Consider the following 15589-nt stretch of genomic DNA (forward strand, 5'->3'; position numbering starts at 1 on the left):
TACTATATTTATCAACTGATAAGTCAAGAACAATCTTCAACTGGACACTTTAATAAAATAATGTTCATCACTTATTTTAAAAAATCAAAACACAATTCTTATTTCATATTATAATCATAATTTACTGTTGCAGTTCTCCTAACCTCACAGTCAAAACTAAATCTTGAACAAGTGACAGCTTGTTGTCTGTTCATACATTTTCTATAAACTTTTAACCAACAACTCAGCAATAAAATGCATAAAGTATAGAAGTAAAATTTTAAACCTATTACAGTACTTATTAATCTACCATTCAAAAGTTTTTTAATTAATATTTTTAATATTTTACATTTTTAAAATTAATAATAAATATATTTTCAGCAAGGATTCATTAAATTGATCAAAACTGTGAGTAAAGGCATTTATGTTACAAAAGATTTCCATTTCTAAATAAATAAATGCAGTTTCTAAACTTTCTATTCATCAAACAATACAGAAAAATGCATTGGTTTCCACAAAAATATTAAAACAACTGTTTTCAACACTGATAATAAGAAATGTTTCTCGTCAAATCAGCATATTAGAATGATTTCTGAAGGATCATGTGACACTGAAGACTGGCGTAATGATGCAGAAAATGCAGCTTTGCCATCACAGGGATAGCCTATATTACATTGTAAAATATATTTAAATAGAAAACCATTATTATAAACTGTAATGATATTTCAAATAAATGCAGCCTTGGTGACATAAGAGACTTTTTTCAAAAATAGACTTTTTTATTAATAATATTATTTTTCATTGTTAATTCATGTTTGTTCATAATACATTTGTGTTAATTTATACAACGATGTATTACATGTATAAATTCATATCAACCTTTATTAATAAAAGCTGTGAAAGTATTGTTGATCTCTAATGCATTTATAAAAATGAATGCTAACGAATTATAGTGAACTGTTACCAAACTGTATTGTGATGATTTTTTTGCCCTTACCTGTTTGGATGATCTGTGGTGGAGTTGCTCATCTGTAAGTTTAAGTGTTCGGTTTGGTCTGTTCATCATATCTTTCAATGCACAGTGGCCAATCACAGCACATTTAATGTCCTATAAGCCACCTCTCTCTCTCTCCTCTGTGTGCAGCGTAATAAGAATGGTTTCCTTTTGATCTAAAATCCCCACAACTGGTTTCAGACAAGCTCTCACACCCACTAACCTACCCCAAAACAGTTATATCACAGAGATCCGCACTGTTCTCAGGTCAGATGGATGTGGATAATGATTTCCCCCCTAACATTTAAAGGTCAACAGTGGCATCATTTGTGTCACTTCAAAGATGAACCTTTCCTTAGAAAACAGTGTGGCCAGGCTCTGTTCTCCGGTTTAGCCTTCATGTAGAGGTCAGAAGTCCCGCTTCCCAGCTGACCAGTCTAGTGTCCTGATTAAAGGTTGACGTCAGGATTTGGGTGGGTGGAATTATCCACAAAATTTCAATACGATTTTTTTTACAACCAATCAAAGTTTTAAATGAAATGAATACTTTTTTCAGCAAGGACACATCATACAGTTTCCACAAAAATATTAAGCAGCAAACTGTTTTCAACATTGACAATAATAAGAAATATTTCTAGAGCACCAAAACAGCATTTTAAAATGATTTCTGAAGGATCATGTGACACTTAAGGCTGGAATAATTGCAGTTGAAAATTCAACTTTGCCATCACAGGAATACATATTTTTATATTAAAATAGAAAACAGTTATTTTTAAATTGTAATAATATTTCACAATATTACTGTTTTTACTGTAATTTTGATCAAATAAATGGACAGTAGTGTATATTATTTATGCAATACTTTTGTGTAGAAATACAAAGTTCTGTCATGAAACAGATGGCGCAGGCTGAGAGGTCCTTAACTCAATCCGCTGATTGGTTCCTGCTGTATCAGTATAGCCAATGAACTCGCTGCTCAACCTTCAAATACTTGGTCAGCTGTAGCAGTTGCATCACACTTTCAGAAACCCTCCACCTTCCCCAGCTCCACCTGTATAGATCTGCTACAGGTAATTGATGTATTGTACAGCTGCAGCATGTCATGCTCACAGCAGTGTGTTGTGTATTTAATGGCAGTAGCAAGTCCCATACTTGCTCTGCAGCAGCAGCAATAACCAACAGCAGCAATTAGTTTTCACGTCAAGTCATGCTTATAGGAGGGCAAAACAAGGTTTTCCTCGGCTGCCTGCCAGTCATTTTGACCAGGTTTGCAGTAATGTAATAAGACAAAATATTATATTCAATATACACCTTTTTGATGATGCATAGGCTATTTTCCCCATCAAAAACCATTATAAAGAAAACGCGTTGCCTTAATTTTCCGGCCTCATCTTCTCGCCTGTATATAGTATGCATCATCAAAAAGGTATAAACTGAATTTGATCTTTTAATATCACTGGACATTAAGGTACTTTAAGGGTGGGTTGCACCAATATGGTTTAAGCACCTCCTTAGCCTGGCATCGGTTCACCCTCCATCTATGCTGCTTGATCAGCCCTTTAAAGTCCCCCTGTGGTGAAAATCAAGATTTTAATGTTGTTTGTCTATGTGGTGTTTTTAATATGTTAAGACAAACCATGTGCAAATTCATAAGTCACCATTGCTGAGTATTTTCTCCATTAAACCGCAGTGAACCAAAAACGCAGCTTAAAATCGCTGGTGTTTCTGACGTCACAAACTACCTTGTAACCAATCAGGTCAACGTGTGATCGTCAACGAGAGGATCTCTGAGCTGGTGTGAGTGAGTGGAGGCGGGGCTAATGTGCATATTTATAGAACTGCGTATACTAAATGAGGCAAGGGTGTAGTTTTTTTTTCAAGAACAAAACTTTTAAATGTCATTTTGGTGTTCAAAGGTGAGTTTTAAGGGGGACTTTAATTCTAACAGCCTTTCTACGTAAATTCCGTACAAATAGTAGCCTGGAAATCCATATCTAAATCTAAAAGATTAATCGTCTGGCGTTGACTAATGAAAATCGGCCAGCTCGAGGGGCGGCACCAAGCATGCATTTGAAAATCTCACTGCACGCAATTGGATAACACTACGACCAATCACAACAAGCCCCATATGCTTAGCTACCAGCGGAGCTAACTGGTAGATTATACTCTTACCGTATCCGGTCGGCAAAACAGCAAAAACGTCCTTCTTGCAAAGGAACGATTCGAGCGGTGTCTTCTGTTCCTCTTTTAGATAAAAAGCAAAGTCTAACTCGTTCATTGTAGCGGCCAAAGCCGTTTCAAACAACTGGTATTCATCATAGACAGTAAAAGAAATGGACACAGCGACCCCATTGGAACTCAATTGAGACAAGTGAAGCCCATTTTTCGCGATTTCTTAGCACTTCCTTTCCTGACGCGCAGACTCAAACCGAGCAAAGCGTTACACGGACCACGTGAGCAACCCGTCTGTCTTCTAGGAGCTGTGCCAAGAGAAATCTGAATCATTCCCTTCCGAATCTTGCAGAGACGGAGAGTGTGAGTAGGAGCTGTCCATGAGCTGGAGCAGGAGAAACTTTTGCTAGGTATTCTGATTAATTATTTTGTCATTTTGCCTCCACGTCTCCCCGATTGCCTGCGAGCTTCTCCTCCCGTCCATACGGTAATCTCTCTACTGTGCGACAGAGAGTCGCGTGGTTATGACGCAATCGTTAGCCTACTTTTACAAAAACTGCTTCTACAGGGCCATAACGTAAGCTACAAGGTAATGGAGCATTTTATACATTGTCGTGTTTCTTTAGAAATAAATAATGGACAAATGGAGTCTTTAAACGCCTCAGATGTAAAGTTATTCGCTGTCAAAGTGAGGCCAAAATGAATGGGAGTCAATGGGATGCTAACTGCAGGTGAAGTTCTGCTACAAGATGGCGGCACGCGGCCGACTTCAACTTCCGGTCGACTTCCTTCCCCCCTGGTATTCATCCATAGCCATCTTGCAATGTTTACTAATGACTTTGACGTCACAGCGCTGTCGTCATCTGTTTAGCTCACCTCTGGCCCGCCTATATCAGATAACCCGATGTGATTGGTGCAGCTCAGATCGAGGGGCATATTTAATGAGCATCATTACTCGACACCAGAGTAACTCGCTGAGCAAATACAACTTGTGCTCTCGCGAGAACTCTGGATTACCAGGGTATAAAAATAGGGCAAAACAATAGTGATTGAAATACTGCAGCCACAGCAGTTGCTGCATGGATCACAAGTGCCCAAAACTTGCATTTTGTTCACATATTTTTGTTTTTAAGATGGAAAATTGACATGCTTGTGCTGCAAGTTCTATGGCTATTTTGCCCTCCAGGACTCCACGACAGTCATGTGACTGTACACTATGAATAACAGCAGCAGCAGTGTAGCAGATCTATTCCAAAAATACATTAACATTGCCATATCCATTACCACACCAAACACGAGAGTTGTCATGAGTTGCCAAGAGTTGTCATGACAGAAATTATGTTTATTATTAGTGTTTTTCACTGGTTCATATTATATGGCACATTGGTTTACCTTACACATATGTGTTTAGCTATGATAATCACATGCATTAGGCCTATTGTAGTTCATTTGGAGGTTGTTTTATTTCTATCATTGTAAAACTGGATATGATTTCACAATAAACTGACGTCAAGTCAAAACACATACACATATCAATACAGTTTCACACAACAAACATTTGGTTTACATTTGAGTATTTTTTCTTTCTTTTTACTGATGAGTTGAAACATTTTCAGTGAATCGTGAAGTATTACCAAAAGGTATTATGCTATTTATTATGATTATTAGGACATAATCGTGTCTGTGGGGCAATTATAATGGCAATTGTACTGCAATTGGCATAGAATACAGTCCTGCAGCACCACCAGGTGGATTTTAGTATTTTTATGTTTTTTTTGAAAACTTAACTGTTTTCAAATAAATAATAAGACTATCTCTGGTAAGGGATGAGGCTTGGAATTTGCCTGTAATTGGTAAGAAAACAAATAATAAATAATAATAAATGCATTTAATCCATGTCCATTTTACATGAAATACTATTGGAGTTTATCTGTGTCATTGTTCAGATGTGAATTAGTTTCCAACCTGTAGTGGAAGCAGCACAGAGACAGCGTGATCACATAAAACCTATTACTTGTCTTTTACCAGCGCTTCTCATGATTAACCAAACACATATATTTGTGATTTGAAAATTATATATATAAAAAAAAAAATCCATATTTTTAACGACTTCTATATATATCCCTCGGCGGTTTCACAACCAGCTCTGTGCAATGTAGTGGCTGTGAGTGACGACACGCTGACCGTTCCAACATGGCGGGCTCGCCGACATGTCTTGAGATCTTGAGCGGTCGAATGTTGAAATCTATATACATATCTATGCTTTAATCGCCCCCTGGTGGAAAGTATCCGTCTGCCGCATGTAAATCCGTTACTCCTTACTGGTGTGGTCACGGACACGCGTCAGTTTGTACGTCACTCACGACATGCGGATCTTCTGTTTTGCATCCTTTCCGTGACAGTCTGTTCTGCCGGTGTCGGGTGAGCACGATAAATACGCGCCTTCAGCTTGAGAACGAAGCAGCTCCATAAAGCGCAGAGTAAGTGTTTCTATTGATACCAACACACGTGATGCTAGGATGAGCGGCATGTCTGTGTAAAATGATAGGCAAAATATATATATATATATATCAGACCATCCGCTTCTGTTCATCAACCAACTAGCTGAAAGCTTTAGCTGGCAGAGATTACCTGATCATAAAGTCAGCTAGTCAAGTGGATCAAGTATTTATTTTTTATTTTATTTTATTTTTTAACAGCGACACAACAGATAACATGATGCGTAAGTAGGCTACTTGTCTTGAGTAATTGTACTTCATTACTAGGCTACTGCTGCAAGTCGAGTACTGTTGAAACTGATTAGTTGTACTGTAACGTACGTTTCTAAGAATTGTTTTTAACTAATAAAAATTATATTTGAGGTTTATAATATAGATAGTTAGATAGTCATATTTAGCTGACAAGTCAAATTAATTTCCCCCATTAATTTTTCTTAAGTTTTTTTTTTTTAAACAGCCAGTGAAATATATTTTTTGAAATTAATTTTAAAAAATGAAGGAATTTTTTTTACCTAAAGCAATAAATTTTAACTTGTATTTTAATAAAAATAACTGCATGCATTTTCTAAAAAAAATTATAATAAAAAATAAGTCAAGACTTAAAAAAAGTGATTAATCAGGTTACTTTGCATAGTTTAGTAGTGCTTCAACTACTTCAGTGAAAATCTTCATTGTATCCCAGTTTTCTTCAGACAGTGTTAGTATTATTTATATACTAGTATTTATTTCATTTATTAGTATAATATTATAATTTATCTAAACTTTCGTTTGTTTCATTTTGTTTTGTGCTTTTGTCGTTTTTAATATATATATATATATATATATATATAATCTGAAATATTTCTATATAGCTTTAATTAAGTTTATTCCCATTTTATTAAGTCATTAAAGTTATTTATTTCAGTCAGTTGCCAAGGCAGCATTTCTAAGTTTTGTTCAAGTTTTAAGCAACATTGAAAATCTTTGAGTTTTTCCTCTAATATTTCTTTCATCTATATATTTTATTTAATATTTTATTTCATCTTTATTTCGATTACCAAAAAGAAATAAATTGTTTTAGTGTACATTAATGTTTACATGATGACAATGTTCTAAAAACGTAAAAGGTTTTCCTTTGCGTTTTTTTTTTTGCGTATAGGCGACAACTTTTCAAAATGAACCCGAATCACATGGATCTGCGAAAACAACTGAAAACGCTGTGTGCCACTTTGTAAAGAAACACTTCGTGCCTATAGACTGAACATGCATGCGCATGACGTCACTGTTCACGTTTTAGTAGTTTACATGGAGACAATAATAACAGTATCTTGAATCTCGTTTTCAAAAGTTAGTGTTTTCAGGCCCCCAAAACACTGTTGTTGTGTAAAGGCCCACGCCTTGCAAAGGTTAACAATAACAACATTGGTTTCAGATTACTTTCAGAATATTTTTTGTTTTGGCTGGATACTTTCACCTATTGGAGTAAAATTTTGACATTAGTTGCATTAGTCTCTTCTCTTCTCTTCTCTTCTCTTCTCTTCTCTTCTCTTCTCTTCTCTTCTCTTCTCTTCTCTTCTCTTCTCTTCTCTTCTCTTCTCTGTTATGTAAGTGTGTCTCCCACCACTGTACTTGTGGGAGCTCTATGAGCTCAAATATCTCCTTGTTTGAGATCTCAGTGTAGCTTTTACTGAATGCAGGCCACTTTGTTTGGCTTTGTGATCAACCAGTTGCGTTTACTTTGGTGGGTGCGCCACTATCTGTTTGATTTGAATAAGGTTGTAGGGCAATTCTGCGCAAAACTGTCACATCCATAACGCCAACTAAATACCATGGCATTGTGTTGGCGTTATGGATGTGACAGTTTTGCGTGGAATTGCCCTGTACTTGAGTGAACTGTAATCCTTTACCTGTATGTGTTTTCTTTCACGTTCTCCAGGTTTCTTCATTTCAGAGCTCTGAGGGAAGAGCTGTCATGCTCTGTGAGTCTACAGGGATCTGAAGTTGCAAAGTTGCCAATGTATAATTCATTAAAAGCGAAGTAAATCGCCTCTGGGCAGTGCCACACATCGAAAGATGTGTTTGCTTCATCCAGTCGTACACCAATGGATATAAAAGACTTTATAATGTTACCAGTCTTCTTTATGGACTCATTCCACATCATGCTCTGGAGACTTTGACCCTAAAAGTGCTTGAGAAAGTTGGCTTGTGGGAAGTCCACTTCCCTTTCCCAATTTATTTATTTTCTTCCTGAAAGAAACTTTAAAAAAAATAAAAAATGGGCCCTTTTATTTCTCCTTTTAGTAATCTGCTATGTATGCTCTTGGGCATTTCTTTCACTTTGTGGGTCACACTGCTTTTGGTCTTCATCATTGTTCCTGCCATTTTTGGTCTGTCTTTTGGCATCCGTGGACTCTACATGAAGACACTGCTCAAGGTTTTTAAGGTGAGTTGGAAGATCATCTTGTTCCATTTCAGGATGGTTAAAGGGATAGTTCACCCAAAAATGACAAGTCTGTCATTAATTACATTGACAGCTCCGCAATTACCACTTTGACGCTTCAAAAAGTTAATAAAGAGATTGTAAAACTAATCCATATAAATTGAGCGGTTTAGCCCATATTTTCTGAAGAGACTCGATTGCTTTATATGATGAACAGATTTAATTTAGCCTTCTATTCACATTTAAACATTGATCAGCAAACATAAACAGAAGCTCAACCGAACATGCTTGACGCACGAGAACAAACCTCATTGGTTCTTACAGAAGCTCAAACGTGATGCGTAACACGAGAATGAACCTCAGTGGTTCTTACAGAAGCTCAAACGTGATGCGTAACACGAGAATTAACCTCATTGGTTATTAGATAAGCTGAAATGTGATGCGTAACACGAGAATTAACCTCATTGGTTCTCGCACGTCAAGCGAATATGCTTGATCTTCCAATTAACACAACTGATTTGTGAGTTGATTAATGTTTATGTGAATAAAAGCCTAAAAGTCTCTTTAGAAAATTTGGAATAAACCGCTTATCTCATATGGATCAGCTCTACTATCTCTTTATGAACTTTTTGAAGTGTCAAAGTGGTAGTTGCGTAGCTGTCAATACAGGAACATAAAGCTCTCAGATTTCATCAAAAAGATCTTCATTTGTGTTCTGAAGATGAGAGTAATAGGTTTGGAGCGACATGAGGGTGAATAATTAATGACTCACTCAATGAATCAATGAAATTTCATTGTTGGGTGAACTATCTCTTTAAGAAAATTGGGTAAAAAATATTTTACTCTACAAAAGGGGGGCCTGGCAGAAAAAGTTTGGGAACCACTGCTCTAAGGTATATAAAATAATATTATTATGGTACTACCATGATACATGTCCAAAAAAACTATGGTACTAACATGATCTTTTTTGAAATTCTTTATGGAGTGCATTTGGTAGTGTGAACTTCTCATGTGCTTCCAGAACACAATGATATTTACATTTAGTCATTTAGCAGACGCATTTATCCACAGTGGCTTACAAATGAGGAGAGCAATATAAGCAATCAAACTAACAATAGGGCTGTAATATGCAAATGCTGTGACCAGTCCCAGTTAGTCTAGACTCTAGCACAATACACGTAGCAAGGTTTGTGTGTGTTTTTAAAAAAAAATAGATATACTGTAGAATAGTAAGTGTTAGTATTAATGGGTCAAGTGTTGATGAAAGAGATGTCTTCAGCAGTTTCTTGAAAATGGCTAAAGACTCAGCAGCATGGTTTGAGTTAGGCATTCCACCAGCTTGGAACAGTCCAGGTAAATGTCCGTGAAAGTGATTTTGTGCCTCTTTGAGATGACACCACAAGGCATCGTTCACTTGCAAGCTTCAGGAGGGAACATAGGTCCGAAGTAGTGAGTTTAAGTATAGGGGTGCAGAGCCAGTGGTTGTTTTGTAGGCAAACATCAGTGCCTTGAATTTGATGCGAACAGCGATTGGCAACCAGTGCAAGTTTATGAGGTGAGGTGTGACATGGCCTCTCTTCGGCTCATTAAAGACCACTCTTGCTGCAGCATTCTGGATAAGTTGCAGAGGTTTAACAGTGCATGCTGGAAGTCCTGCCAAGAGAGCATTACAATAGTCCAGTCTGGATAGTACAACAGCTTGGACAAGGAGTTGTGTAGCATGCTCTGATAGGAAAGACCTGATTCTCTTAATGTTGTATTGGGCAAATCTGCAGGACCAGGCAGTTCAAGCAATGTGGCCTGTGAAGTTCAACTGATCATCAATCACAACTCCAAGGTTCCTGGCTGTCCTGGATGGAGTTATGGTTGACAAACTGAATGGAGAAGTTGTGATGTAGTGTTGGGTTGGCCGGGACCACAAGCAGCTCTGTCTTTGCAGGGTTTAGTTGAAGGTGGAGGTCCTTCATCCAGCAAGAAATGTCTGTCAGGCAGGCTGAGATGCGAGCAGCTACCGTCGGATACTGTGTCATCAGCATAGCAGTGATAGGAAAAAATTAATGACATTAACAGATCCTAGTGATGACATGTAAATGGAGAAGAGAAGTGGTCCAAGCACTGAGCCCTGAGGCACCCCAGTAGCTAGATGTTGCGACTTAGACACCTCACTTCTCCACAACACCCTGAAGGACCTACCTGAGAGGTAAGACTTGAACCATTGGAGTGCGGTTCCTGAGATGCCCTTTGTCTTGAGGGTTGACAGGAGGATCTGGTGGTTAACGGTGTCAAAAGAAGCAGACAGATACAGCAAGATGAGTACTGAGGATTTGGAAGCTGCTCTTGCCAGTCTCAGAGCTTTAATAACCGAGAGCAGGGCAGTCTCAGTTGAGTGTTCGCTTTTGAAACCAGACTGGTTGTTGTCCAGGAGGTTGTTCTGTGCAGGAACGGTAGAGACTTGGTTGAAGTGTTTTAGCAATGAATGGAGGAAGGGATATCAGTCTGTAATTTTATAAATGTGCTTAGAGTGGGTTTTGTTGTGGTAGTAAGTCTTTTTAGCAGTAAAGACATTAGCAGAGGAGGAATTGATATGTTTTGCATATTCATAGTCTTATTCAATTCTGGCCATCTTGATGTAAATGGAGTTGGGAGTTCACTGAATTGTTTTTTTTTTGGTCCTGAACCTACAGGAAGTATGAACACCATTTCTGTGTAAGAAAGAGGCCAGGTACAAGAAATGAGATCTGGATGATGAGAACATGTTGCTCAAGTGCACATCTGGTTAATGTTTCTAAAAAATTTCTGATTTGTTACTATATATAATAATCATAAAGAAATTTAGAGACAGGCGTGGAGGTGAAGTTAAGAGCTGAGGGGCTGCTTCACTCCAGCTGTGGTTGATTTATTTCAGCATTACCTCACATCCGTCTGAAGCTGTTATGTAAGTGGTGTGCAATCTCACTGCTTGTGGCTTCCTTTTTTCTGCCTGCCACTATGGCTCTTCTGCAAACGAGTGACTTACCACAATCCTTCAAAAACCGGGTTCAGTGACGCAGAGAAATTCTTGAAATAATTGCGAAATTCTAGTCAAATTTCATGTTATTTGGGTATTAAAGGGCACCTATAATGCCCCTTTTCACAAGATGTAAAATAAGTCTCTGTCCCCAGAGTGTGTATGTTTTAGCTCAAAATACCCAACAGAATTTTTTTTACAGCATGTTTAAATTGTCACTATTTGAGGCTGAGAAAAATGCACCATTTTAGTGTGTATCACTTTAAATGCAAATGAGCTGCTGCTGCCGGCACAGGGGGCGGAGCCTCACGAGCTCGCGCTCAGTGTCAGGACAATCTCACGCAATGATAATATCAAAACAGAAACTCTCAGTAGCGGTGTTCATTTAGAATAATGTCGGACAATAATGCCCACAGAGCCAGAGAATAAATGCTGTATGGAGATAGGGTATAGTTTAGTTCAATTACGGTTGTAACTTATTTTTCATCTTGCTTTCATCCACTATTAGTACAAGCCTGTTATAGCGGACCGCGTCCGAATGATGGCCAAAAATTCACTGATGATTTTTATGAAGTTTATTGTACATCACACAAAAGATGAAGCGTCAGTTTTACTCCAGAAAATCACCGTAAGAGATGAATAAACACTGTATAAAAACTGTAAAGTCTTATCCATAAACTCTCTCTCTCTCCCTTTCATTATCATCAACATACACAGCGAATTACACCATTACAACTAACAGTAAACAAATATATACACATCTTTTCAGGGGGTGCTTAATAAACTGGTAAACTTCATATCTGTAAAACCTCTCAGATGAACTGTAATAAACTGTGCGCTCTCCATTCCGTTACTGCCGTGTCCAGTAACGTTAGGCCTATCGCTCAGGAGACTGTAAGCTGGATCACAAACAGCTGGTACAGATCCATCCCCGAGGAACAACGAGAGTAAATGAAGACTGCTATGTTCATTCTTACATCTTATAACAAAACTCCTTAGGAAACATTCTTGTCTACAGCTGCTCCAGCGTCAAAACAATGGCGAACTCACTCGGGGCGGGTCTATGCTAAAACTGCATGTCAGTCAACAGTCGTGGGAGGGGCTTGTGCAAAAGTACATCACATTGCCCTGAATCTGAGAATGGGTTGTTCTGAGACAGTGCTTATGATTTATGGGGATTTAAATAAAAGCACTGGGTGGATTTTTATCATTATAGAGAGGTTGTGTACACACACTGCCAACACACATTTATGTTCAAACACCATGTAAAAGTGAATTTTGCATAATTCGCTTTTAAAGCGATACTTCACCGATTAGCATTAAGCTTTGTATCAGTAGAAACCCGGTAGTATTTTCGAATAACCGTGCTTCCCTCCCTCATGTCCCCCTGAGACGAGAGATTTCCGTATTGTGTGTCTGGAAAAAAACCTCAGATGAGTCATCGGAGGCTTTTTTTGGCCAGAGACTACAGCCAGTAGTAGGAGCTAGTTCTGCATGTTTTCAACCCACCCATAAGTTGGTGGGATCTCACGATAAAACGGCGTCTTTTCATTTTCGAGTCAACTAGTAGCCTAGTTGTATAATTTCTTCCGATACTGCCCTCTGTAACCGGTAGGAGTGACTTGGGATTGGATTAGGGCAGTGAAGCAAGTGTAGGGCAGTGAAGCAACCGATTCTGGGAGTTGTTGTCTTTCATCCAGATACTAATACATTCATAGATACTAATGTCGGACACCAGATAAAAATGATTAAAAATGTAAAGACAATTTTTTTTTTTTTTACAGTGTTGTTAACTGTACCAGTCTCTACCAAGAAATCCTATGAAAAATGATTTACAAAATCTTATGCAGGACGGTTAAATTCTTTACAATATTATAATATAGTGTATAATATGGTTAGCCTGACGTCGTCATACTCAGATTCTAGTCAGAATGTGAGTCTGATACTGCTCCATAGAGATTTGATTATGGGGCGTGTCTCAACCAAACCAGGAAAAAAAAAACCTCTGCACTCAATTGGATAGACCTACAACCAATCAGAGCAACGGAGTAAATGACGCATGTTCTTCATTCATATTTTCAACCAACAAAATGTCGCGGCTCTCTGTTCCTCTTTTAAAATGAATGCGCTGTGGATATATTCTATAACAGACGCGATGGCGGAATCTACACATGATGTTTCATAAACAAAGTTCGGGAGGAGCACGTACAAATAATCAATCCAATATCAACTTGTCATCAAACAATACCATGTCTAACGTTACCCTATCTATTAGCATGAGGAAGCATATTCACTCTGTCAACTTACCTAACACTCCTTGACAGTTTTTCAGCATCCCTCCACCACCCCGAATCCTCACTCTTGTCTTGTTCTCTCACAACCAGGAATACGGGGGAGTATGGCTACCGAGCCCACAGCCCTCTCCTCGGACAGCACGTCATATACGCATTTATTCTATCGACTTATTTGTGTGAAATCTTATATACGCATTTATTCTATCTGACTTATTTGTAAATGTGAACTCGTGAAATCTCAATTCCCAGCAGCAGTCGTCTTTGTTGTAAACTAATTCAAATCAAGCGCTCTTTGGTGACATGGATGATTACGTTACCGTTGCTCATCTGTCCATCATCGTATAAAGCCCGCCCTGACAATTTGATTGGTCCGAACAATTTTTGTTCGGGCATAATAGCTCCTCAACGGAGCGAGTCCAGACCGAACTTCCCGACCAAAAAATGTTGTGGGCGGGGTTCGGGCTGGCACCCAGGCTATAATATGGTGTTACCATAAAGTGTTTTTGTACAGTTAAATGATTGTTTATTGCTTATGAATTTTCAATATTTTCTTTAGCAGGCAGTTTCAAACTTTTTAATGGCAAGGAGCCCTAAACAATACCATTGTAAGATCAATTCTTTATTAGGCTTATAATGTAATACAATATAGGCCTAATATAATATAATATAAAAAACCCCGAATTGAAGTATTTGAGGTGATATATCAGTTTAAATGCTTCAATTTGTTTACATATTATATTATTATAATATGAAAACAAACTGAAGCATTTAAATAGATCTAATAGCTAAATATTTTCAAGAAAAGTGAATGTGAACTCTTTTATAGTGATCTAACCATCCCTGAAACCCCCCCCCACACACACACAATCTATTTAAACTAATGAAATTATGTATTTTGATTTTGCATGTGGGTGGGTGTGTAATTGTTACCGTTCTGTGTCCATCATCTGTTATTTCCACCACTTAATCAAACCACTCTTCTATAAAACATGATGATGTGATTTTATTTCACGTCTTTGCGTTTCTCGTTGCCTCTCGTATTGAGCTATTTGGTCCGCACACACATGACAGTATTCTTACCAGTTCTTACCGCCAATCCAAACTGTATGCTAATTGTCAATCGTATTTGACGATAGTGGCCCTGACAGAAAGAGTAATATTTAATTGAAATGCTAAAAAGTGCTATTCCTTGCTGTGTGTAGCACCTATGGCTCTGCAGGATCTGAAGCATCCCAGCTTTAGAAACAAACATCTAAACAGTTTGAGCTGCACATTTAGGGGCCGTTTTCAACGTAAAACTTTTGATGCATTTTGGCTGTTCATTTACAAGGGGCTTGAAAAATGCAAACCTTTGAAAAAGGGTTTCAAAGTGCAAGTTTTTGAAATTGATACCGTTATCGTCTCTGTATAAACTACAAAAACATGTATAACGTGTATAACTATTCAGTCTATAGGAGCGTGTTTCTTTACAAAGTGACATCGCCAACCACTGGCCTGGCATGCATATAGCGTTTTTAGTCATTTTCGCGGATCTGTGTGATCGGGGATCGTTTTGACAATGTTGTCGTCTGTATGCAAAAAAAAACGCAAAAGAAAAATGTTTCCGTTTTTTAGTACATCATTGTTGTTGAAACAAATGTACCCTTAAGATTGCAAAGTTTTACTGTCCCTTGAGCACCAGGAACAACATTATGACAATTGTGACGTGTACATACTGTCCTTAACCTCAAAGTATTACATATTAGAAGAATATGACATTGAAGCATTGAAGTTCAAGCAAAACCTGTGGTAAATTTAGCAAGATATCAAAACCAGCCCCTCAGTGTTTACTGATACACAGTGCAAGTCAGTTGTGTGTATTGTGTGCTCCACATGCCTGAATTAACATGCTGACATTATTCCTCCTCCCACAGCTTTTCAATAAAGTGCTTGTTGTTCCTTGGGGGAACATTCAGTGTGTATTTGTGTGTGTGTGTGTCTGTGCTGCAGTCCACCTCAATGTGTTTTCAAATCACGAAATAGGCAGTTTTATTTTAAGGGCCATTATGATGTAATCCACAGAGGAAGTATAACTGATTTATTTTGCGGTTTATTATTTATTAATGACTGGCTGACTGCACATTATCTGCTATATTACATACTAGATATTTTCCCCCATAATTAGATTTTTCATGCATGATCAGAGAGTTAAATATGAATATAAATATTTTAAATAATAGATGTATT

The 15589-nt window shown here is 37.8% G+C and overlaps 1 protein-coding gene across 3 annotated transcripts in view; it reads left to right on the forward strand.

Moving 5' to 3' along the window:
• Nucleotides 1-5534: 5534 nt before the first annotated feature.
• LOC311279090 (glycerol-3-phosphate acyltransferase 4-like) overlaps nucleotides 5535-15589 on the forward strand; it is a 40586-nt gene continuing 30531 nt past the window's right edge. For 2 of the 3 annotated variants that reach the window (XR_014625520.1, XM_084390353.1), the window contains exons 1-2: nucleotides 5535-5625; nucleotides 7559-8065. Coding sequence is in view for 2 of the 3 variants with exons in the window: in XM_084390353.1 (XP_084246479.1) it covers nucleotides 7898-8065 (168 nt within the window). In the remaining variant the exon portion in view is untranslated. The other variant, XM_084390354.1, reaches the window with a different exon arrangement.

The sequence above is a fragment of the Rutilus rutilus genome (assembly GCF_951802725.1).
Source record: "Rutilus rutilus genome assembly, chromosome: 19".
Lineage (NCBI taxonomy): Eukaryota > Metazoa > Chordata > Actinopteri > Cypriniformes > Leuciscidae > Rutilus > Rutilus rutilus.